This window comes from Rhipicephalus sanguineus, chromosome 1 (assembly GCF_013339695.2).
Source record: "Rhipicephalus sanguineus isolate Rsan-2018 chromosome 1, BIME_Rsan_1.4, whole genome shotgun sequence".
NCBI lineage: Eukaryota > Metazoa > Arthropoda > Arachnida > Ixodida > Ixodidae > Rhipicephalus > Rhipicephalus sanguineus.
Window position 1 is genome coordinate 318628351 of NC_051176.1, and position 25572 is coordinate 318653922.

The window sequence follows — 25572 nt, forward strand, 5'->3', positions numbered from 1 at the left end:
CGGCGCCACCCTAGAAAAAGTGGTTTAGACCCGGTTGTGCACGGGCGAACACCCCCCTGCAAGAAATGATCCTGGCCCGCTCGCAGCGCTTACAGCCAATCAGAGGCCGTCGTGCTTTCTCCGAGGCGCGGAGGCGGTAGAAGTGAGCGCCATTTTTTCTTTCTTTATGCTTGTGTGCCTGCTGCTGCCTGTTTTCCTCGAGTCCTCATTCAGCGTGGTCCGTGCTGGTGGTGTTGCCTGTTGGATGTCACGAAGGAGACGATCCAGAACTGCTTTATGCCGGCTTCCGCATGCCTGGTGATGACACCCCAAATTCCGATGACAGCACTGAAGACACCGCAGGTGTTTCCGCCGAAGTTTGGAGCGAGCTGGCAGAGTTCCCGGGAGCTATCGACGGATCGACATTCAACGAGTTCGTCAGTGCGGACGATGATGTCGCCATCATGGGTGAGCTACAAGATGAGGACTACGTTGCAGACGTCGTGCCGACCACGAGCCAAAGTGACAGCAATAAGGAAATTGACGATGGCCCATTGCCTACATCCTCCGAAGTGATTAGTGCACTTGCGTTGGTCCGGTGCTATGGCGTGAATGTGGAAGGTTGCGGCCTCAGCTGCTCCGACTCGTTGGACAACGTGGAGGCGTGCGTGCTGTCGCAGGCAGCGAAGTCGTTGACACAGAAGAAAATCAAGGACTATTTTGTTCCAAAGTAGGGCATGCAAGTAAGCCACCATATTAATAAAGTACTTTTCTTATTGTTATGTGCCTTTGTGTCAAAATCCTATAGCGGGCCTATATCGAACTATGCCACATATCGAACTAATAAACTTTTTTGGCGAGTTCGATATACCCAAGTTCGACTGTACCAATTTTAGTGTATATCAAACAAGCCAAATGGCCGCGAAGGCACCATGAGCGTGGCACGTCATTCATGTCGTACATGACTTGCATGTCATGATTTTCCCATTACCACCACTGATTTACGTTCATCACACAGTATCGTCGCGCAATACCAATTTTGGTGTATATCAAGCGAGCGAAACGGCAGCAATCGAACAATGAGCGTGGCATGTAAATCATGTCGCACATGACTTGCATGTCATGATTTTCCCGTTATCACCACTGATTTACGTTCATCACACAGTACCGACGCGCAATACCAATTTTCGTGTATGTCAAGCGAGCCAAATGGCCGTGAGGGCACCATGAGCATGGCATGTAAATAATGTCCTACATGACTTGCACGTAATGATTTTCCCGTTACCACCTCTGATTTACGTTCATCATACAGTCTCATCACGCAATAACAATTTTGGTGAATATCAAGAGAGCGAAGTGGCCGCGAGTGCACCATGAGTGTGGCATGTAAATGATGTCGTACATGACTTGCACGTCATGATTTTCCCGTTATGACCACTGATTTACGTTCGTCACACAGTATCGTCGCAAAATACCAATTTTGGTGTACATCAAGCGAGCCAAATGGCCGCGAGGGCACTATGAGCATGGCATGTAAATCACATGTCGTACATGACATGCATGTCATGATTTTCATGCTACCATGTGTCAGTTATGTTTGTCACACAGAAATGTCTCGTCTTACCAGTTTTGGTAAGTATCAATTCATTTAAACGGCCGCGAGCGGCCCGGGACCATGAAATGTAAATCATGCTGTACATGACACACGTGTCATGATTTGCATTTCAGGACCTGTCATTATGTTTGTCATACACTCTTGTCACGCCATACCAATTTTGGTGAATATCAAATTAACGAAACGGCCGCAAGAGCCCCAAGACCATGGCATGTAAATCATGCTGTCCATGACATGCATGTCATGATTTTCATGTTATGACCTGTCATTTATGTTCGTAATACAGTCATGTTATAGACAGACAGACAGACAGATAGATAGACGGATACGCTCAAAGTCGCAGAAGTTCGCTAAGAAATGCTTCGCATTTAAAACAGCATCTGCCACCCCGGACGACCTATAAGAGTTCAACGTGATGCCTTTCCGGTTATGCAACGCACCAGCGATTTTTGAGCGCATGATCGACACCCTGCTGCGTGGCCTGAAATGGAAGACTTGCCTGTGCTACCTACAAGACATTGTTGTCTTTTCATCGACGTTTCCTCCACACCTGCAACGCATGTATGAAGTCCTGACATGCCTTGCAGGCACTGGTCTTCAAATTAACACCAAGAAATGCCTTTCGCCAGCAAATTCATCAAAGCCCTCGGCCATCTCGTGAGCAAGGACGGAATACGTCCTGACCCCAACAAAACCGCTGCGGTGCTTCGCTTTCTTCGCCCTGAGAAGCCTAAAGACTTGCGAAGTTTCCTTGGCCTCACCTTTTACTTTCGTCGATTGTTACGAAACTTTGCATCCATAGCTGCACCACTACACAAGCTACATGCCTCCGGTATGCCCTTTGAGTGGTCTCAGGAATGTGAATCGGCTTTTGACCTATTGAAGGGTGCCCTCACCACCGACCCTGCACTTTTCCATTTTGACGAATCCGCTCCGACTCCTGCACACAGATGCTAGCGGCCGCGGTTTAGGCGCTGTTCTTCTGCAACGCGACAACTCTTCGTGAGAGCGACTCGTTGTATATGCCAGCCATGTACTCTTTGCAGCCGAGAGGAACTACACGATCACCGAGCAGGAGTGTCTGGCCGTCATCTGGTCGGTGCAGAAGTTTCGCCCTATCTGCATGGCCGTCATTTTACCATTGTTGCGGACCACCACAGGTTATGCTGGCTTTCCACACTCAAGAACTTGTCGGGGCACCTCAGTCGCTGGATTCTGCGTCTTCAGGAGTACGAGTTCGATATCATTTACAAGTGTGGCAAAAAACATCAAGACGCCAACACTCTTTCTCGCTGCCCGCTACCTACGGCCCCTTCCGGCGCCTCCGCAACCGCTTTGCATAACAAACACTGGGAGTCCACTTTTACATCGGTTCCCTCTCTGGCCTCTATAGACCACCAGCCTCCAGACAATGACCAAGAATTTGCCTCTCACCAGCTGGCTGACCCATACTATCGACGGATCATAGGCCACCTCTGGAACTTCCTGTCTACCTAACGCGAGGCTATGTCGCCAACTCTCGCAATATAAGCTCGACAACTTCGTGCTGTACCGCCGATTTTACCATCCTGACGGTCAGCGCTGGGTGCCCATTCTACCCTGCTCTCTCCGCTCTCACGTCTTTACAGCCTTTCATGATGATCCAACTGCAGGTCATCTCGGCTTTCATAAAACCTAAGACCGCCTTCGAAGTCATTTTTATTGGCCTGGCATTACTACTAGCGTAGCCAAGTACGTCGGGTCCTGCACTCTCTGTCAAAATCGAAAACTCCCAACATCTGCTCCTGCCGGTAAACTACAGCCTCTTCCGTGTCCCACGACACCATTTGAAGTTGTGTCGATCTTTTTGGCCCCCTTCCAATCACTGCCACCGGAAAACAATGGATAGTGACAACTGTGGACCATTTGACCCACTGCTGTGGACCATTCGCCCACGTTTGCTCTATCGGTTACACCGCTGACACCAGCCAACGGCGATGCCACTCAACGCAGGAACAGGCGCCCAAGAAATGGGCTCTAAAACTTCCAGTTGGCTACCCTACACTGGGAAGTTAGGGAAGGGGAATAGAAAGATGAGGGGGGGAGAGAGAGGAGGGAAGAGAAGAAGAAAAAAATAAAAGGAAAAGTTTGCATTGAAGCCATAGACAGCACGAAGGTGACTTCGCTCACTGCGGCGGCTGCATCTCCATAAAGAGTGAGCTGCTAGCTTTCTACGTATAACATTAAAATTTCTTGCTGTCACATCCATTGCTTCGGCCTTGCAGTGAAACTGTGACTTCTTTTACAATTCTTTACAGCAGTGAACGCAAAGTGCCATCTAGTTCTGCTAATGCAGGAATGCAACTATTGTTTACCTGTCTGAAATCACACAGAAATGGTTACAATTGTTCCGCAATAGAGAGGGCGGTCAGCTTTGCTGACATAGTGTTGCGTGATTTGCTCCACGGTGAGCATGGTGGGCACACGCAGGAGCCCGAAGAAAGCAACAAATAAAAAAAAGAGAGAGAAAAGTTAAGCCACCTTTCTTCACATCATCTCCAATGGCACACGGTGATATTTGCCATAAACGTCCATGATGCATCAAAAAGCGAGTTAGCTGGAAATGCAATATGCATGAAAAAGTAACTTAGTTAGCACGGACGATAGGAAATGAGCTCAATATCGCACAAAAACAGAAGTTGAAGGAGGCCTGTCTCATCATTCTTGCTGGCGAGCACTGCCATCTTTGTATGGTTCGAAAGTTCATACTTTCGCCTTTCCGTTCCCACCCTCATCGCACACAACAGCTGCACACATGCAAATGGAACAAGAAAGAAAATAATGATAAAGGCAGGTCTGATAAAATTCGCAATATAGTACAGACCTCCAATTGGCTGTGGCTACATGCGCACCGTGGCTACCGCCGGTAGGGTGCTCGCCTGTAAGCTCAGTTTCGAAAACTTTGAAACCAGACTCGCGTGGCGGCTTACTGATAGCCGCCACGATAGCATATGCAGCAAAAGAGAGGCACTTATCATAATTAAGCTCAGACGAGACAAGGATTGTGCCAGACAGAAAAAGTCGAATGCATTGTTCAATCCAGTACCGCGTCAGCAACTAAACCAAAGATCCATGTCTTTGAGCCATGCATTACATAGGGTGACGCAAATGATGCATGGGTGAGAGCGCCGATGTTGCGCCTGCCTCGTTCCCCCAACTCGTCGGCCTCACGCTGCCGCGGGTTCTTGCTGACTCATTCGCCGTAACCAGAAGCACAGTCTTCAACATTGCTATCTGTTACTCGGAGGAAACTGTCGCTAGGATGCAAGTTTGTACACCACCTAGATAAGGACAACACCCAAGAAAGCCGCTCTCTCTGAAATGTCTCGCTTGATTAATGAATTCTCGGACAATTCCCCGACTCCCCCCCCCCCGCAGGATTAAAATTCCCTAACTTCTCCCAGTTTTCCGAGTCACTAGACACCCTAAATAGGGCACTCAGCATGCAGTCCACAATCAGGACGAGAATGCCAGGAGGCACCCAATCGCATTGTGGTCACACGTTCAAAAATGGCTGCACCTAGGCATCAGCACTGTTCCTTGCGAGTTCATGCGCATCAATGGAAAGAGGGAAGAGTTCCACGCCACTTCGAGAAGAATGGCCGGCAAGAAGATTGAGAACTAGATTAGCAAAAGAATAGTATGGACAATGTTTTGGTAACCCATACTCGAAGTACAAAAAGAAAAAAAGAAAGAAATATACTGGCTTTGTACAAGCGCGACAGGTCTGTTCATGCTTCAGTGCAAAACATTCGATTCCACTTTTTTCATTCCTTTTCTACTGGGCATAATATGAATGCAATTGATTGAATGGCAACCTTTTGGCCTCATCAGTACTCACTTTTCCCAATCGATCCACTCCTTGGGCTTCTCCCACTGAGACACCTCAGTCCTGCAGTTGTAGTAGTACTTCTTCCCAGATGAGCTGACATGTTCCGACCAGTCACCCACCTGCTGGCGCCTGTCCTTACTGTCCCCCAGCTGCTGTTGGAACTGCTGCTCCTGTTGTGGCTCTTGTTGCAGCTGCACCTGCAGCCCCATGACAAGACTGCTCTGTCAAAGGAGTGCCAAGCTTAGCGCTACACTTGAACATCATTATAACAAAGGCACCGTTGCTCCGCGATATCCATTATCCATTACTTGGTTATACCAGAGTCCTTCAATGCTTTTCTCGTCACGAAACTCCTCCGTAACGCTATGGGGTGAGCTTGCTATGTCGCTGCCGCGGCCGCGCGGCGGCGCTAGGAGCACGCAGGGGGCATTGAGGAGAGCTTCGCTGGCTTTGCTATGTAGGGAGAGCTGGGGGACCGAAGAATCTGGCGGCATCGGCATTCAGTTTTCCTCGTTGTTTCTTAATTTGTGCGTCTGACAGGTGTGAGAAATGTGTGCGAGGACATGGATAGTGTACGTGAGTGACGATGCCAAAGACTTGCTGTGTACCGCGTTGTCGCTCTGGCTACAGAGGTACGAGCGGAAAGGTGTCATTGTTTAGTTTGCCGATGGACGGCGATGAGAGGGATGAATAGAAATGTGCAATACCGCAACAGGAAGCTGCCGGATTTACCTTCAACGTTGAACAGGTTAGAATGTGCGAGAAACATTTTGACGCCATCGACGTTATTCAAACGGACGACTTCATAGTGAACGGAGAAAATGTGTCTTTGCGACGCGAGAAGGTAAAGTTGCAGGCCGGCGCTGTTCCTTTCGCAGCTTGCTAGTTTTTTTAGAATAACAGAGAGCCGAGCTAGTTGGTAAGTATTCATTCTAAAAAGACACGGCGTGCAAACACGGACACAAGGAATAAGTAACGATACCAGGCGTTTGTGGTGTCGTGACTTCTTTCTTGCGTCCGTGTTTGCACGCCCTGTCTTTTTAGAATAGTTGTTTAGGTTCTTTCCAGCTTATTAAATGCTTTCATAGTTTCCTTGTTTGCCGTTGTTAAAAAAGCGTTTTTTTTTTCATTTTTATTGACTGAATGTCAACTAAGCTATTTTTTTTATTTTTATATTGTACTTCAGAGTTTTCCTTGTTTTTTGCATTAGCTTGCTCCCTCCATGTACTGGCCGTGCAGAGATTTCCCTATGCTAGGAAAATGTCGCTCGTAGCTTTCTGTTTTCTGAGGTATTTTTGCAATAAAAGTTTTTCTATCTTTCTCTTTCAATCGTAGCATTCTTGCTTTGTTTACTGTATATTAGTGGCTCGACAGTGGGATGTTCTCAAACATGTGCATTAAAATAAGCATTTATAGTGAAATATAGACGCAAAGGGCCAGTGTTTCCTCAGCTTGACAAGTTTATAGGTATTTTGCCCCGTGTTATGTTTTCCACGTTCTGAATAATGCGAAAGTGCAACAGAGCTCTGCTTGTGACGATATATGTGCTTATTTTCTCTAGATTAGCGAAACGCGGTTTCGTTTCACATATTCACATCTCCCTTGTGCAGTCTTCATTAAGAAAATCGCTGCATCACGCGGTGCAGACATAGTCCATCTAAGCAGTCAAAGTAACGCGCGTTTTGATTTGTGAAGGTACCACGAGCGCGAAGATTGGAAATACCCGCGAGTGCCTTTTCGACGCTGCACAATGTAAAATGCGACACACTTTCGCTCGTGCAATGTCCACGTAACATGAAATTGTCAAAGTTACTCGTAGAAAATGAACAAAACGTGGTTACAAACTCGGTGTAAGGCCAGGTTAGGTCCTAGAGATCAGCTGGTGTTCACCCGGCACACGGACACTATACCTTGCGAAAGCTTCGTCACTCCCGATTTCAAGTGTTGCCGAAGATCTGTGACGTAGGGTGCAGCGGAGAGAAGTTAGCTTTTATAAACTGTAAACACAGGAATGCAGAGCTTTTCTTTTTTCTAATGCGGCTGTGTTAAACTACTGCGGCGTAGACGACCTGATTGTAAATAGCGAGAGAGGCGCTGGCTCAACTCCCGCTACGAAACTTCAGTTTGCGAGTCGGTGGGTTTGTAAGGCTTGTGCAGTGTGACAAGTCTATGTAAATATCCCGTGCTCCGCTGCCTGAGGTAAGGAACCTCGCTGGAACAACATATGCAGCTAATATTGCCGCGTCGGCACAACTGTATGCATCGCAGCCTTGATATTAAAAAAAAAAGACGCGAAAGTAAGTTTTTTACCCGCGTGTCCGACTAACACATCGTATGTCAGGTGAAGTATGAATGGTAGTTGAAATATTGCGGTTTGATGCACTGGTAAACCACTGCCTCCAACCGGCACAGCATTCAGCCGAGCGCAGCACGCGTGCACGAATGCCCCCGCATTGACCGCGGCGACCCTAGCGGCCGCCTCTGTCCCTGTAGGAAACTGCGGGCGGAGTTTCGTGACCAGAAAAGCATTGAAGGACTCTGGTTATACCCAATGCAGCAGTTTGGGCATGTTAGTCATCCCTTTTCTATAAAGGTAAAAGCGCACCGAAAACACGAACAAAAAGAAGGCACGCACGCACACATGCACGCACACACAGATGCACTAGTTCCAACAAATTTATTGTTGTGATACCGTCGCTACTTCAGCATAACGTAACCTGACCCCATCAGTGTGTTGAAGTTCGAAGCCACAAAAATTTGACACTCAAAATGGCATTGCCACACCAAGAAAATCAAACTCCTTTTTTGTCAGAGCAATTGATGGCATGCTCTCACACATTTCCCTTATCTTCTCGATCTCTTGTGCTTTGACGATCTCCCTTGTTGGCCGATTTCTATTTTGGTCAACAATTCTGCACAAGTCAAACAACGAACCACAGCCACACAAATTAAAAGGGATCATGAGAAAAACATCAGCCACATTCTTGACATTACTCATGTGCTCACTTAAGCAATCATTAAGGCAACAACGGCCGGTTTACCCAACATAGCTGCGACCACACAGACGGTCTGATGAGCGGTACTCGCACCATCCTGCTACAGATGTCTCTTCCAACCAAAAAGCGGAAATTTATAACGCTGCCAGTGCGGTTCAGCCAGTTCAGGTTTTGGAGCTGTTTTTTTTTTAGCAGAAAAAAAGCTTTATGGAGCAGATTTGGAGCAAAAGAACTGTGTTGTGGAGCAGCTATGGCGCTGGAAGAACTGTGTTTTGCAGCAGATTTGGAGCAGTACCACAGCAAGTCCCATGTTTTGGTGCATATTCTTACTAGTGCATTAACAAGAAATGCTGCTCTAATGTAAACAGGTGACAAGGTTAACAGTTAGCATCCATATATCGCAGGCACTCCACACAAAAGAATGTCATATGTAAGCGCATGTGTTGTGTTTCTACCTATTTGCCCTTGTGTTGCTTCGCAGAAAAAAAATCGTCATATGCTGGTTTCACAGCAATGTGCAAGATGTGCTTTGGGGTGAAGCAATAGTTACAAGGCGAGCGTTGCACAAATGGCTTTTGTGAATGACGGCTGTGAAAACATTGTTCGAAGCAGAAAAATCTATCTAACCAAAAAAACAACTAACCCACTTAAACAAACGAAAAAAAAAAAAAGCTATGAAGCTATGTCACAAATGACAACATTCTGTGTTCAATTGCCTGCATGCACAGTACATTCAGCCACTGGCCCGCCCAACTTATTATATGTCTTATGCCCCATCGTACTCAACCAATGTTAACTATTAGGCGCACAATTGCAGAATGTGGACACCAAAGGCGGGAGAAAGTGTACGCGCTATAAAGGCCTTTATTGACGGCACTAGTCGACGAAGCATAACGGCGACAGTCAAGACAGAGCGCGGACTCTGAGCGCGAGGAGCGTGCTGTCCGAGAAGAGCAGAAGAGGACGACCCACTAGTAAGCGCTCGAGAGGGCGACCCATTACAGGCTTCCAACGCTTCGCTACAATTACCCCGGGTACGAAAAGGGAGCCGCCTGGCGACCTAACTGCTTGTCACTATGAGCGGGTCATGGTAGGGTTTCAGGCGCTCCACGTTGACAATGTCGAGCCCTCGACGGCGCATGTCCGAAGATGGTTCAAGGGGTTCGATCACGTAGTTGACTGGGGACGTGCGTTCGACGACACGGTAGGGGTCGTCGTATTTTGGCAGTAATTTTGAAGAGAGGCCAGGTGCAGTGGTAGGCACCGAGAGCCATACGAGCGCTCCAGGGAGGAACGTGGGCGCAGATGTGGTGGTGTCACCGCAAATGCTCTTTTGCCGCTCTTGGTCATGTGTAGTAAATGTCTTTGCAAGCACCCGAAACTCCTCAGCAAGTCTGGCTGTGGCAGAAATAGGCGCACACTACGACGGATCCGGCTTGTATGGAAGGATTGTGTCGATTGTGTGCGACGGGTGCCTGCCGTACAATAAGAAAAAGGGCGAGAAACCAGTAGTGCTCTGAGGGGCGGTATTATAGGCGTAGGTGACGAAAGGCCGAATGGCATCCCAATCTGTGTGATCGGCGGCGACGTACATCGAGAGCATGTCGCCGAGCGTGCGGTTAAAGCGTTCGGTGAGGCCATTCGTCTGCGGGTGGTAAGCAGTAGTTTTCCGGTGAACAACGTTACACTCTTTGAGAATGGCTTCGACGACTTCGGACAAGAAGACGCGACCTCGATCGCTGAGCAGCTGCTGGGGTGGACCGTGGCGCAGCATGAATCGGTGCAGCAGGAAGGAGGCAACATCGCGCGCTGTAGCTGCTGGGAGGGCGGCAGTTTCGGCGTATCGCGTAAGGTGGTCAACAGCGGCGATGGCCCAGCAGTTACGAGCCGACGTTAGAGGAAGTGGTCCATACAAATCGATGCCAACGCGCCCTAACGGCCGGTCAGGGCAAGGTAGAGGTTGCAGACCTGCCGGCGACAGGTGCATTGAAGTTTTGCGGCGCTGACAATCGATGCAGGAGCGAACGAACTTCTGCACGTAGCGGTACATCCCTCTGCAAAAGTACAGTGGCGAATGCAGTGGTAGGTTTTCGATACCCCAGAGTGTGCACACTGCGGATCAGAGTGGAACGACTCGCGTATGTCCGAACGCAGACTGCGGGGTATTACGAGTAGCCACTGGCGGCCGTCGCCGTAATTGCGTCGGTGGAGGAGGTCGTCGCGAACGGCGAAATGGTGGGCTTGATGACGCAACGCGCGAGTGGATGGAGTCGCTGATGGATCAGTCAGCAAGGCTATCAGTGAGGCAATCCAGTGATCCTTGCGCTGTTCAGTAGCGATGGTGTGAATGTCAATAGAAGAAACGGCATTGTGAGACACTGAGCTGGTAGTATTGAGTCAGGCAAGGGGGAGCGCGAGAGTGCGTCGGCGTCAGCATGCTGGCGTCCGTTGCGGTACAGCACGCGGATATCGTAGTCCTGTAGGCGAAGTGCCCAGCGGGCGAGGCGGCCTGAGGGATCCTTCAATGACGACAACCAGCACAGTGCATGATGGTCGGTGATTACATCGAATGGGCGACCATACGAATGGGCGACCATACAAATAAGGTCGGAATTTCGTAAGGGCCCAGATGATCGCCAGGCATTCCTTTTCGGTGACGGTGATTGGTCTCGCCTTTAGTAAGCGTACGACTTGCATATGCCATGACATATTCAGGGAACCCTGGTTTGCACTGCGCAAGGACAGCGCCAAGGCCAACACCGCTAGCGTGTGTGTGTACCTCTGTACCGTAGGGTCGTAGTGGCGTAGTATGGGAGGCGACGTCAACAAACGACGAAGCTTTGCGAAAGCGTCGTCGCACTGACGACCACGAATGAACCACGCCCTCTCGAGTGCTTACTAGTGGGTCGTCCTCTTCCGCTCTTCTCGGACAGCACGCTCCTCCACCAAATTATAAAGGCCTTTATTGACAGCACTAGTCGATGAAGCACAACGGCGACAGTCAAGACAGAGCGCGGACTCTGAGCACAAGGAGCGTGCTGTCCGAGAAGAGCGGAAGAGGACGACCCACTAGTAAGCGCTCGAGAGGGCGACCCATTACAGGCTTCCAACGCTTCGCTACAGCGCTATTAACATAACAAACACCAACGGTAAACTATTCTGCTGCCGCGGCTTGTCATCAAGAACTCGTGTTGCCCAGAGTAGTCTGACGCCGATGCTAATATGTTACTCAGCCAAACCATTTGTTCTCCACTCAATACGACGAATGTGCAACATCGAAAACCGTCACAAGCTAAAGAAAATCAGTTTCGCCGCGAGGGTGAAGCAATGAATACGATAGCAACAAATTGAAACACTATACGAATAAAGGATAGAAGCTGACTCCTTTAGGAAATGCAGCAGCAAGCAACGTGATCTGTGTATGGCTTCAACACAAAATTTGCGATAAGAGCACAACACGTACAATGGTATGAGCCATCTGCTGATCCCCTCTAAAGGTACAGCAGCGGCATGACAGCGGGAGACTACGCTCGATGGTACAAAGTACACCATTGCCTGCCGGACTCGTGCCGTTTTCCAGTATTCCCGGTTGGTAGACCCTTTGATTAAGAAATTTTGTAATGGAGCCAGAATCATTCTGTTAGGGGACATGAATGCCCATATACATGACCTCGATGGATATACTGATACCAATGGGAAGTTACTGCTAAATGTGCAAGCAACATAGTCATGAGATAAACACGGGGCCTAAGTGTGATAGGCAGATTCGGTGGGCAGATTCATAAACGAAGGAATGTATGACAAACTGAGAGAAATGAGAATAGATGAGGAAGGGATCAACAGCTTGGGTACTTATCATAAACGCATAACAATACCAGTGATGCTACCGAGGGCTTCTGATTTGGAGCAATTTCTGGAGCAGCAAAATTTTCATTTTTCGCGCACTTCAAAGCATCAAGAATTTCCATTTTGGAGCAGTTCATAGCAGGCAATTATGCACTTGGGAGCACTCTGGAGCAGCGAATTTCACATTCTGGAACACTTTGGAGAAACAAGTTGCATTTACATTCGAACACTTCAATAAATGTTATGAACTTTTGTAATAAGCTACATAAATACATCAATCAGATGCAAATCTTACGCAGAAAGTCCTCGCAAGAGCACTAATTATTTCACTCAATTATTCAAGGATAAGATCGAATTGCAATTGGATGCTGTGGAATGAACTCTTGAGCTACTTTTTTTTCGAGACAAGCCAAAAAACAGAATACTGGATAAATAAAGAAAGTGCCCCCTTCACACCCCTTGCTGATGCCTATACCTGAATGCTAAATATTTACACGGTTCCTTATGTATGCTCCAAAGGTGAAGTTGGCGTCTTTTAACAGCGAAGCTGTTTAAGCAAATCTTTCCTTGTGAGTCAATCCAGAAAACTATTATCATCATAAAAAGGTATGTGCCAGAGAAATTGCGTAAAACCCACTACTCACCCACTAAAAACGAAGAAGGCAACAGTTAGCCCAACAAATGGTTGCGACGAAATGGGTATGTGCCACAGAAATTGGGTAAATCCCACTACTCGCCACAGTTAGCCCAACAAATGGCTGCAAAGCGACAGCAGCGAGCCGAAGACTCCGAGTACGTACAGCGAGAGAATACTAGGGAACAGGAAAGGCAACGGCGGCTGGGAGAAGACCCCGAAGCCATGGAAGGCCTAAACCAACGACGACATGCCTGTAGATCTAAAAGAGGTGCGAATGCTTCGTTTCAGCGCTAATTTCTGTCTCTGGAGTTTGGACAAGCGTGTCGTGTCTGTGACTGTCTGTGGCTAAGTCGAACCTCTCTGCGCTGCGAATGAACGTAGAAACAGCCTAGCATCACCTAGCTAAAGCCTAGCAACAACCGAGTCGCATCCCACAAGAAGCTTCACAGCGTGTTTTCTCTACTGCAACATATGAACAATTCATTCACGCTATTTTTTCAACCGCGTCGAAACCTTTCCGTGGATGAGAGAATGGTGAAACCTAAAGGTCGGTCTGGTATTCGGCAGTACATGAGGGACAAAGTGGTCAAATAGCAGTGATGCTACCGAGGACTTCTGATTTGGAGCAACTTTTGGAGCAGCAAAATTTACGTTTTGGAGCACTTTGGAGCAGCAAAATTTTCATCTTGGAGCACTTTGGAGCAGATAATTTTGCATCTGGGAGCACTTTGGAGCAGCGAATTTTACATCCTGGAGTGCAATACAGAAGCATACTGCATTAACATTCAAGCACCTGAGTATTATTATGGGGCTCTTATGAAGGCTAGAAATATTTCGATCCATTGCAAATCTCATGGAAAAAATCAACTCAGGAGCATAGGCGTGCGCACTGGGGGGCAGGGGGGGGGCGCCCCCTCCCCCTATCACCTAAGAGGGGGGGGGGGCGCAAAATCTGCCCCGTACATTGACCCTTGCGATAGCAATTATATGGACACTCTGGGCGGATTTTTGCCGTCGCCGTTGCCGTAATTTTCCGTATAAAGTCCAAATTAATAACATCACCACGTGCATTCTAGCCGCGGGTAAAAGCTCGCGAGCGCTGGCGACAATGCGGCTGAAGCGGAGATTAAACTAGCCGGCCGTCTGTCTCCGCCGCATGGACAGCGCATGAGATAACATCTTCCCGCGTGCGGGCCTGCCGTCGATTGCTCATCAAACAGAGAGGAAACGCCCCGCCCGTCTTTCGTAAGAAGCATGAAGGGACGCCGGGGAGCGGAAAGGGGGGGGGTGGAGCGCATCGTTCGAAGGGCGCAGTCGCTTGCGCGCGCGCTATCTCGAGGCATCAGGAGACGGCTCGTAAACTTGCTGTGCTCTCAACGCTTACTTCGCGTCTAGAGAATTCGGAACAAGAAAACGCTTCGGTTCCTGGATCCAAAAGAGTTAGCTGCTAGTCTTACTTCGTTTCACAATACAATTTTTTGGTATCGCATTCATTGCTTCGCTCTGAAGCGAAACTGAGTTTGGTCAACGCTGCGCCGACGACTGCAACGACATCTGCACCCGCCCTGAACTGCATCTGCGGGCACCTCTCTCTGCCGCGCTCACTCGCGACAACCGGTGCGCTACCGAAAGGCCCCATCAAGTCGCCGTGCGACCCACCTAGGTACGACCACACCGTACTTTCGCCCGGTTCTTCGTCCGCTGCGCTTCTCCCAGAGCCGCCCGCCAGAGACTTGTCGGTTCCCGAAGGCCCTTGCACGTTCACGACCTGAACTTCTCACGGACCCTCTTGTCTCGCGATAGCAAAATTCTTGTATATACGCCCCCATCGTTTTTTTTTTTTTTCATTCCGGCTTCATTTCTGCGGGGGGGAATAATTTGTAGCGTCATCATCATCGCCATTCATCATCATCGTCATTTTCCAACCACCGCGCCGCGTCTCTCGCGCAGCTCATGCCTAGCGCTCGTGGCGCGAGCAGTTAAGAACGAGCTCACGCTCCTGGAGGCTGGACGCCGGCAGCCGCTGCCGCTCTGCTCGTACTAGGGCCTTCGAATAAAAGTGGCGAGATTTCAGCACGGCCACGTCGGCCGCCTTCACGTCTCTCCCTCTCGCTACAAGTGTTTTGTTGAGTCACGCGAGATCGAATCCAAAAGAGTTAGCTGCTAGCCTTACTTCGTTTAACACTACAATTTGTTGGTATCGCATTCATTGCTTCGCCCTTAAATGAAACTGAGTTTTTTTAACCGTTAGCTATTGACCCCCGAAAGCGAGGGGCGGACGTGTAACATGGCGTAGCCGCTTCACTGTGGGCCGTCAGCGACGGGCCCGCTACTGACAGCTGCGCATTTGCGGCTGCTCCGACCAGGAGATATGATTTTACTAATGAGATGACATTTTTATAAAAGCAAGCAAAAAATTCGAATTGGAACCCTAGCACGTGAGCTCGAAAGGGCAGGGCCTAAATTTTAGGGGGTATTTACCGCAGAGTGATTACAAACTCGGACGCGTGCTGGCGGAAGGAATTACGAAAAAGCTGTTCTGGATGAAGATCCATGGATTAAATATATCTGAGGAAAAGTGTCAACGCGTTTCCACCGTTCGCGTGCTCTTCCATAAACACGAAGCAAGGAAAATTCGATATTGTCCCATATATCTACTGCGAGCGATCCCAGATTTCATTCCGCGATGTCCGGAAACAGAAGTGACAGACATTTTAGTGGCACTCATGTAGTTATTACTGAACATATTTTTGCTTTCCTTACGTGCCAGGAGACGCTTGAAACGAGCTATCAGCAGCGTTTCTAGAACAGACGACGTCCGCCGATGAATCGCCGTCGCACTTTCTCGCTACCGATAGGCCTAGACGTCACGAGCCTCTGCGGAGAGCGCGTTTTGCTGTCGAGCCGACTTGCAGAACAGAAGCTGCGTCGGCACCGTGCATGGCATCGTGGCTTACTCGGAACGCACGCACGAGCGCTATTTATTCAGCAGAATAATTCTTGGTCCATGATTGCGACTTTATTGGCAGCCCCAAGATCGAGCTGCACATGTTCTGACGTGCCGGCGGTGCGATTGCCGGTGATAGACACCCCCAAACCCGAGACTTTGGCGCAGTTTGGCACAAATTTCGTCGATATTATCAGGATGGCGCAGTAAATACAATTTGGCGCACTTTGGCGCTGTTGGCGCAGGAGTGGAATCACTGAAATAGGGATACAAATTATGGGTTTTGGCAGATTCAGAAAAGGGGTACATTGTTCATTTCAACGTTTACACTGGAAGGCACCTCAGGGCCCCAGCGCCAACCACAAAAAATTGAAAAATACCGGAACTGCCAACTATGCTGCGAAGAAAGGAAAGTTGAGCAGAAAAAGAAATGTTTTCTGCGAAACATGTGTGGCCAACCTTTGTTTCACCACGTAGGGAAACTGCAGGAAGTAATAAGCCCTCTCAGTACTTCCCGTCTCAGTCAATGGTCATCTGCTTATTTTGTTTCTTCCCATGTTCACATGAGGCAACACGTGGATTAGTATAACCCAGCTATTTCGAACTCTACAGACCTGAGTGGATCGCTTGCCTCACACTGAACACACTACCACAGTGCTTACCGACTGATATCATCAGTTCCAAATCCAACGGCACATTGGCCAGTGCACGCTTTCTCTTTTACATGAGTCACAAGCTCGATGCCTTGGCAGACATTGGTTGGTGCTTAGTTAAATGAAATTGTTTCAAACTGTGCTATCTGGGTTTTGCTGCTATCTGCCAGTCAACCTGACGCAGTACAACACCGATGAGCACCAGATACTCGCAGAGCTTGGCCATACTTTCGAACAACCCCAGCGCGGCAGCGCCACAAGTGCTCGTGTGCTGCATAGCTACCGCGGGCATGACAGGGTGCCGTGGCGGTTGTTCCGCAATCACTCTAGCTTTTTTTTTTTTCGAAATTGGGTTGAGGCAATTTGGGAGATTTGTGGCCGCGATCGTGCAGTCGGGAAGACAGGTCAGAAATCTGAAGCCTCCTGGGCAAATCAGGAAGGTCGGTAGATATGCTGGTGGTGGTGAGGGTGATTGTGAGGGCAACAGCGTTCGTGACGCATGGTGACTGCGACCAATAAACAGTCATTCAGTCTGTGGCTCTTGATAGATCTGGCGAAGCACTGCAATCCTTCTTAACACACGCCTGCCAGCTCCAGCTGTTTCCCATGGCGCGGCACATGAATGCAATGTTTTGAAGCCATGGCAAGCAGCACTCCGCCAGCGCAACAAGGAACTACAGTCTGAACGGCTGTCTAGTACTGCATGCAGTCACCACGTGTAACGAGGGCTCTCATGCTCACAGTCAGCCTCACCACCAACGGCCACGTACTCTGAGTATCGTGCTTCAATCTCCGAGCACTGTACATGGTAAGGATAGAAGAAGCACTAGAAGGTAGCAACATTGGTTTTATTTGTCACATAGACAGGTTGGCGTGATGATAGAGCAGCAGCTTCCAGGTTTAATCTATGCTGATGGTATTGTCTTACTTGCGAACAGCTGAGATGATACGCAGCCGCTGGTGGATATATGCGGAAGCGTGAAGCTCTCGAACAAGGATTTAGCGTAACAAAATGCGGATTGATGGTATCCAATGATACCAATGATCAGGCGGTGTCAACACAGGGCCAGGAAATACAGAGGGTAAGAGAATACAAGCACCTCGGAGTATGGGTAAATGAGAGTGATAGATACATGGAAGTACCGGAAAAAGCCTCGGCAGCAAAAGGAAAGAGGAATGCTGCAATAATGAAGCACAGAGTGTTGGGGGGGTACAATAGGTACGAGGTGTTTTGAGGTCTGTGGAAATGTGTAATGGTTCAGGGGCTTATACTTGGGAACTCAGTGGTGTGCATGAAGTCAGAGGTGCAATAAAGACTGGACGCAAGTCAAATTGTGGGACACCTCACGTTAGGTGCTCACGGGAAGATGGCTAACGGGGCTGTAAAGGGCGATGTGGGGTGGACAGGTTTAGATGTGAGATAAGCTCAGAGCAAAATGAGGTTCGAAGAGAGGCTAAGGAATATGAAGGACATTAGATGGACACAGGGAGTGTTCCTGTATTTGTATAGGAGAAACGTTGACTCGCGATAGAAAAAAGGAACTAGGAGACTCACTACCAAGTATATGGCTGGCAGCGTAAGTGCTGCAAAGTAGATTGCGCTTTACGTGCGCGCGCATGGCTGCTTACTGTATAAAGATAGCGTTTGTTTATGCGTGCACCGAGTCGCAGCTGATTGTACATACATGATATGATTTCACGGTGGCTATAAAAACGATAGCCGCCTCTAATAAAGGGTTCTTGTTCTGGCAGCCTTCGTCTGGCGTACTTCTTCGATGCTATGCGCTCCGACCACGATGTAGCAAGACGAGAAACCCACCCACGCAAGACCAAGGGCTTCGCTGCTTCTGCAATGGCGTACCAAGTACCACCATTTGACGATGGCAAGGACAAGTGGACGTCGTACGTCATTCGCATCGAGTCCTACTTCGAAGGGAACAACATCACGGAAGACGCACAGAAGAGAGCGCTTCTTGTCTCGGCTCTCGGATCACGGTCCATTGACGTCCTCAGTGGGCGGTGCGCTCCTCGTAAGGTGAACCAGCTCACCTACAAGGAAGCGGTGGAAATTTTGCAAAGCTTCTATGATCCCCAGCCGAACGAAATTGCAGAGAGCTTCAGATTTTTCACTCGTGTCCAAAATGAAGACGAATCTGCCCAGCAGTTTATCGTCGAGCTCCGTCGACTTGCCGACAAGTTCAACTTTGGCGACATGTTGGACCGAATGCTGCGGGACAAGATTGTATGCGGAATCCGAAGCACAGAGCTACAGAAAGCACTACTTTGTCGTTCAAGATTGACCTTGAAGGAAGCCGAGAGCATGGTGCTCGCATCAGAGGCGGCGGGTCAAGGCATCAGGCTTATGAAGAACGTCGACGTGAAGACTGAACCAGAACTACATAGGTTGGCTGACAGGCGGCCAATACGATGCACAAGCAAGCAAGAAAGCAAAGAGTGCGGAAGGTGTGGAAACAAAACCCAAACAAAATTTTTCAAGGCGAGACCTCTGTCGTATGCATTGCGAGACAAGGTTACGGAAGAGCTGGAAAGGCTAGTGAAGTCTGGCGTGCTTTCTCCTGTCGCTCACTCTGAATGGGCTACGGCAATTGTGCCGGTGCTGAAGAAAGACGGATCTGTCAGGATCTGCGGCGACTACAAGGTCACCGTAAATGCAGCATGCGTCACTGAACACTATCCGCTTCCAGTCATCAATGACATTTTTGCAGCACTGCACAAGGGAGACGTCTATAGCACCTTAGACTTACGGGACGCCTACAACCAGATTCCATTGGATGACGAGTCAAAGAAGTTGACCACCATCAGTACCCACAAAGGCTTGTTTTGCTTCAACCGCTTACCTTTTGGGGTGTCGTCCGCACCAGCTATCTTTCAGCGCACTATGGAAAATTTGCTTGGTTGTCTAAGTGGCGTACAAGCATATTTAGACGACGTCCTGGTGGCAGAAGGGAAAGCAGACAGCGGAAGCAGTCTCAAAGCTGTGCTCCAGCGCTTCCGTGAATGTGGCGTAAAAATACGGAAGGATAAATGTTCCTTCAGAAAGACGGAAGTATCGTATCTGGGACACAAAATCACAAGTGACGGACTTCATCCACTGGAAAAGAACATGGAAGCTGTGATGAAAGCACCAAGTCCAAGGAACGTGAGTGAACTACGTTCTTACATTGGTCTGCTCACTTATTACAGCAAGTTCCTCCCGTGCATGGCAACAACGCTTGCTCCATTATACGACCTTCTGAAGAAGGATTGCCGGTGGAAGTGGACTTCAAGTCAGCAACAGGCATTTGAACAATCTAAGGAAGCCCTCCGACATGCCAAAATGCTCATGCACTTTGACCCAACCCAGCCGTTGCGGCTCGAGTGTGACGCCTCTCCGCATGGCATAGGAGCTGTTCTTTCCCATCGTGTTGATGGCGTCGACAAGCCGGTAGGATTCCGTTCGCGAACACTGACCCAGGCGGAACGGAATTATTTGCAGCTCGAGCGCGAGGCCTTGGCATTGGTTTTCGGCGTAACCAAGTTCCGTGATTACCTGCTGGGGCGGCCTTTCATTCTGGTAATTGATCATAAGCCGCTGGTTGGCTTGTTCCGCGAAGACCGCCCTACACCTGTCATGGCAGCTGCTCGCATCCAGCACTGGTCTTTGCTTTTGGGAGCCTACCAATACCGGATAGAATACAAGCCCGGAGGAGACAACCAAAACGCCGACGCCCTCAGCAGACTTCCTCTCACGACCCCTGACGATGTCGCCGAAGAAATACCTGATTACGTGCACTCATTGCGGCAACTTGACGACACACTTGTGACGTCACACGAGCTTCGCCGATTGACAGAAGCCGATAAGGTATTGCGAACAGTCAAGTCGTTTATACTAAAGGGTTGGCCGCAAGGAAAACACGTGGAACCATGCTTGAAAGCGTACGTGGCAAGAAAACTTGAGTTGACGGTTGCGCATGACCTCATCTTCTGGGGCCATACAATAGTCATTCCTGAGGCTGCGCGCGAGAGGACGCTTCAAATGCTGCACGAGACGCATCAGGGAGCATCAGCTATGAAAGCGGTCGCGCGAACAAATGTGTGGTGGCCGGGACTAGACCAAGAAATCGAACACTTGAGTAAGAATTGCCATATATGCGTGCAAGCAAGGCCGTTGCCTCCAGCGAAGACACCGATGAACTGGCCGCCAACTCAAGAAAACTGGTCCCGCGTTCACCTCGATTTTGCTGGTCCAGTGAACGGTACCATGATATTAGTGGCAGTGGACTCGCATTCCAAATGGATTGAGGCAGTGCCTATGCAACATGCCACAGCTGAATCTACCGTCACGTCCTTGCGTGAGATGTTCAGTCGCTTTGGCATTCCTAGGACGATTGTTACGGACAACGGAACGCAGTTTACATCGGAGACGTTCGCTAAGTTCTTGTCCGGAAACAACGTGAAACACCTTCGAACTGCACCATACCACCCACAGTCGAACGGGCTCGCAGAAAGGGCCGTACGTACAATCAAAGACGGCCTCAAGAAGCTTCCGCATGGTAGCCTGTCTACAAGACTGACCAGGCTTCTCTTCAACTATCGAAGAACACCGCAAGACGACAAGTCACCTTCGCAGAGGCTTCTGAACTACCAGATTCGATCTCGTTTAGACATGTGTCTTCCTCCGCCGTTGTCTTTTCCTTTATTTTCGCAGGAAGACACGCCATGCAGATTTGGTCCAGGCGACGCAGTTTGGGCCCGGAACTTCGGAGATGGGGAGAGGTGGCTACCTGGCACAATCAAACAACTGAACGGCGCCCGTATGATGACCATCGAGACATCAGCCGGGCTACTTGAGCGCCACATGGACCAGGTTCGTCTGAGGGACAGCTCCGCGGCTGCAACAAGCGAAACAGTTGCCGGGTCATCACCTCAAACTCAAGTCAAGCCTAATGAAGCCTCATACACCGAAGAATCAGCTGCGCCTGCGCTACGGCGTTCGACGCGAGCTAAGAAACCAGTGCAGCGGTATCCACCATAAGAAGGAAGGGCTGCTGCAAAGTAGATTGCGCTTTACGTGCGCGCGCATGGCTGCTTACTGTATAAAGATAGCGTTTGTTTATGCGTGCACCGAGTCGCAGCTGATTGTACATACATGATATGATTTCACGGTGGCTATAAAAACGATAGCCGCCTCTAATAAAGGGTTCTTGTTCTGGCAGCCTTCGTCTGGCGTACTTCTTGGATGCTATGCGCTCCGACCACGATGTAGCAGTAAGTTACATACCAACAAAGACCTTTAAGTAAAAAGTGGCAAGGCCAAGATAATTTATTGGATATCAGCAATGAAAAAAAAAAAAGCAATGAGTAACTACCGAAAGGGAAAAGACGAAATAAGAAGGGAGGTATTTTATGATAATTCAAAGATAAGCACTTTACTGTTTGAAGCGAGGTCTGGTTACCTTGGAACGCGTAGTTATAAAGTAAGATTCAGCAAAGAAAAATAAAAACGTACATGCCGTGGGCAAGCTAAAAAAATGACAGAGCATGTCTTAATTGAATGTGGGGTGATTCCACGAGAGATCGAACATGCCTGTCCGGTCGCAATTTTTGTTTCGCCTGGGTTTTTTATTATATGTTATGGGGGCACATTCAAAGTGCACGAAACTGAAAATTTTATTTCTAAGAAACGCTACGAGTGCGCCAAAAAAATATTTGAAGGTGGCAGCGCGGGCCTCCTGTTTTTGCTCACTGCAATGTTTTCGGATTTCACGGCCGAATTTAGCGCGAACTATAAATGATGTGTCGCAAATTTTTTTTGCTGGTTTTAATACGCATTACTGTGAATTACATCCATGCTTTTTTTATGCCGTCCTCAAAAAGAAGAAAATGGGAAAAAATGGCAAACACAGCCGAAATCAAAAAAGGGTCCTAAGTTTGAGGCACCTTGGCACCTTTTTTCTCTCTGGCGTCTGGGCGCAACCACATGGTCTGTGGCGCCACTTCCGGTCGGCTTGCATGGTCGTCGTCGAGCGGAGCCCATCGCACCGTGCGTGTATCGCGCGTGCTTGAAAACTGCGAGTTGGTTTGGTAATGTTGGGTGTGCACCTCGAACTGCCGTACTGTTTTCATCGCTCTGCCAACCATGGACGCAAACCTGCGTGTGCGTTTGGAACGAATGACAGCTGAGATGGGTTTCAACCCACACTCCGATACATCGCCTCGTCGCACAGCTCGCGCTTGTATCGTATTCAACACGGTAAAGCTGCGTGCACCCTTCTCCCAGTGGCGGTACTGAACTGACAGCATTTAAGCCGGTGGGTGGGCACTTCGATGCTGTTTGCTCTTCGAATGCGGGCGCACAGCGAGTGCGGGCTGACAACAAAGTACTAAAGACTAGGTGATTTCGTTCGCTCAAACCACAGCTGAGAGCAGCACGATCACGGCGCGAGAATGCGCTGGTCACGTGTTTTTTTGTTTGTTTGTTTTTTTCCGCGGGCTTTCTTTGCAGCTTGGAAAAAATGGTACCCGTGAGACTTTATCGCAAATAATGCAACAGAGGTATGTGAAGACGCTCTCAAGCTTTGAAAATCCCACCTGTAAGGCTGCATATGATGGCGCACCCTAAGGATGCCGACGTGTTTAGGTTTTCAAGGGGGAAGGCCATGTCTCCTTTGCTCGCCGACGGCGGCCGCTGAACTTTTCTTTTTGCGTTGAGTGCTCAGGGCGAGAGCAGTTTCGCACCAAGGGGCGAACCGCGAAGTCGCAGAATGCCGAGAGGGGTCGGATTTCGGAGTGGAGACCGGTGCCGTATACCTTCCGCTGTGTTTGGAGTGCATTGCGGGCAGTTGTGTCGGCTGCGATGGCGCCACGCAGGCAGTCAGTTGCGCGCTGCCTCCCCTCTGGTGGGCCACGGCCGCCGCGGTCTTGTTTTTGAACTCCGGGAAGGCACCATTTCCAGTCAGGAGACAGACCACACTGCGTGGATCTGAAGCGCAGGCGGCGCTGTTTGATGACATTGGTCAGCGACGGGAACACGCTGCAGAGGCGAAACCCCAGTAGCCCAGTTTGCGCGAAGTTGGAGGCGATGGTCCTTTTGCTGGCCGACGATGCCGCTGAAGCGCGGAATGTGTGAGCAATAAATTCCGCACATGTGGCGTCAGCTCCTGACCCCGTGCGTGACCACGTCTCGATGAGAAAGAAGGAAAACCATTGTTTTCCGTAATATTTCGGTTTTCCGTTTAGGCCCTGCCCAGTGGGCTGTGGCCTATGAGTACTTACGCTCTGGTTGGCCGCCGTGGTCAAGAAAGGGATAAAGGGAGGCCACCGCCCTTTTTCTTTGTATGTTGTAGTAGATATTGACCTGCACGTGAGTGACACGTCAGTCTGGGCTATAATCAGCATTGCTGATAGATCGGTAAGGCTCCGTACAATGTACGTAAAGCTAGCCTGGGCTGTAATCAGAGTGCTGATACATCAGTGAAGCTAGTGGCAACCGCAAGTTAGGACAGTCTGTGCTCTAACTCTGTTAACAAGTAGAAGAGTGAGACTGTATATTCATCCTGCTTTAAACTTTGTATCTTTCTAAGCTCAGTTTTATGTATTATTTTGCGTTATCATAAACGACTTCATCCATCTGACTTCCACTGGTGCCTGCGTGTGAGTTCATCATCGCTGCCGATCACCGTCCAAGATCTCCGTGATCAACGACGAAGGAACATTGAATACTTTACTCCACCTCTTGCCTAAAGTCAATATTTAGCAATTTAGTTAATCCTAATTAACAAATTAAATACCAAACTAAAGATTGACTGCAGTGATTTCACTTGCCTGCCTCTAATATCACATTTTTTACCCGCCTTTAGCACAAGTTAGCTGGGACACTCTGTATACATACATACATACATACATACATACATACATACATACATACATACATACATACATACATACATACATATTATAAAAACCCTATGATAGTAAGGCTCCTGCCATTTCCCCACAAGAACTCCACGTCGAGGCGGAAATAATTTGCAGCAGTTGAAATGACACTGCTGTGACTAATAAACAAAAATCTGTTAATTAAATCCTCAATTATTGACTTGAGGGCAGGTGTTTATATTACAAAGTTGTAGTGCGTGCCACCTATTTTTTAGAAATTACTAAAGTTGCACGTAGTTCAAGATATTCGTCCTCGAATTTCAAGGGCATAATCGAAACTGCAAGGCACGCACGAAGCGCGACCGTTCTGCTACGTCAGACCGGAACTACCTGTCACATGGGAATGACGAAATTTGAATGACCGCGCGGCGCGGCCGTATGTTTTCATGAAAAGCTGCAAGTGATCTCACTTGTACGCGTAGCGCTTGGTGCTTATCTGTTTCTTTCGAACTGTGCACAAGAAAACCGCGATTTCAACCTTTTCTTTGTCTGGGAAGCATAAAATTCCGGGGCGGCCACTGCGGCGCCTCTTGCAGACAGGCAAAATAGTTTTTAGCACCCCTTTATAATGTAAAGGAGTGGTGACACAAAAATTCGGACACAATTTGACTGTTGCATCACACTTGCCTGCTATATTCTTATGGTGCGGGCTGAGGCTTTATTCTTTTCATACCTCACAATAAAGAATGTTGCATCACACTAATGGGTGCATATAGGTACCATCTGTACAATATCAGCCACAAATACAGCCTAAAAAGTATTTTAATTGAGTTTTGAAGTGCGTGAAAGTGCCAAATCGTAAATAGAAGCAAAAAGCGATGATGTCATTGTGCGGGGCCTCTTTGTAAACAACGTACGTCACGAGTTCTGGCCGGGTTACTGAAGGCGTGCACGAGACGGACAACACTGGTGGCGACACCTGATTATGCATAGCCTATAAAATAGATCTATAAAATACATTGCAGCAACTTGCCCACTTACTGATTGTGTAAAGAATTAGCAGTGAGATAATCAGCAAATCACAGTATTATCATTGCTTTTTTTTGTGACAAGAACAGCAACGCCACGGAGAAAACAGAAAAAAAATTATTGT

General features: G+C 48.8%; 1 protein-coding gene across 1 annotated transcript in view; it reads right to left on the reverse strand.

Moving 5' to 3' along the window:
- LOC119379474 (WW domain-containing adapter protein with coiled-coil homolog) overlaps positions 1–25572 on the reverse strand; it is a 467389-nt gene that overhangs the window by 257800 nt on the left and 184017 nt on the right. The window contains exon 6 of the mRNA XM_037648773.2: positions 5475–5662. Coding sequence (XP_037504701.1) covers positions 5475–5662 — 188 coding nt within the window. The remainder of the gene's footprint in view (positions 1–5474; positions 5663–25572) is intronic.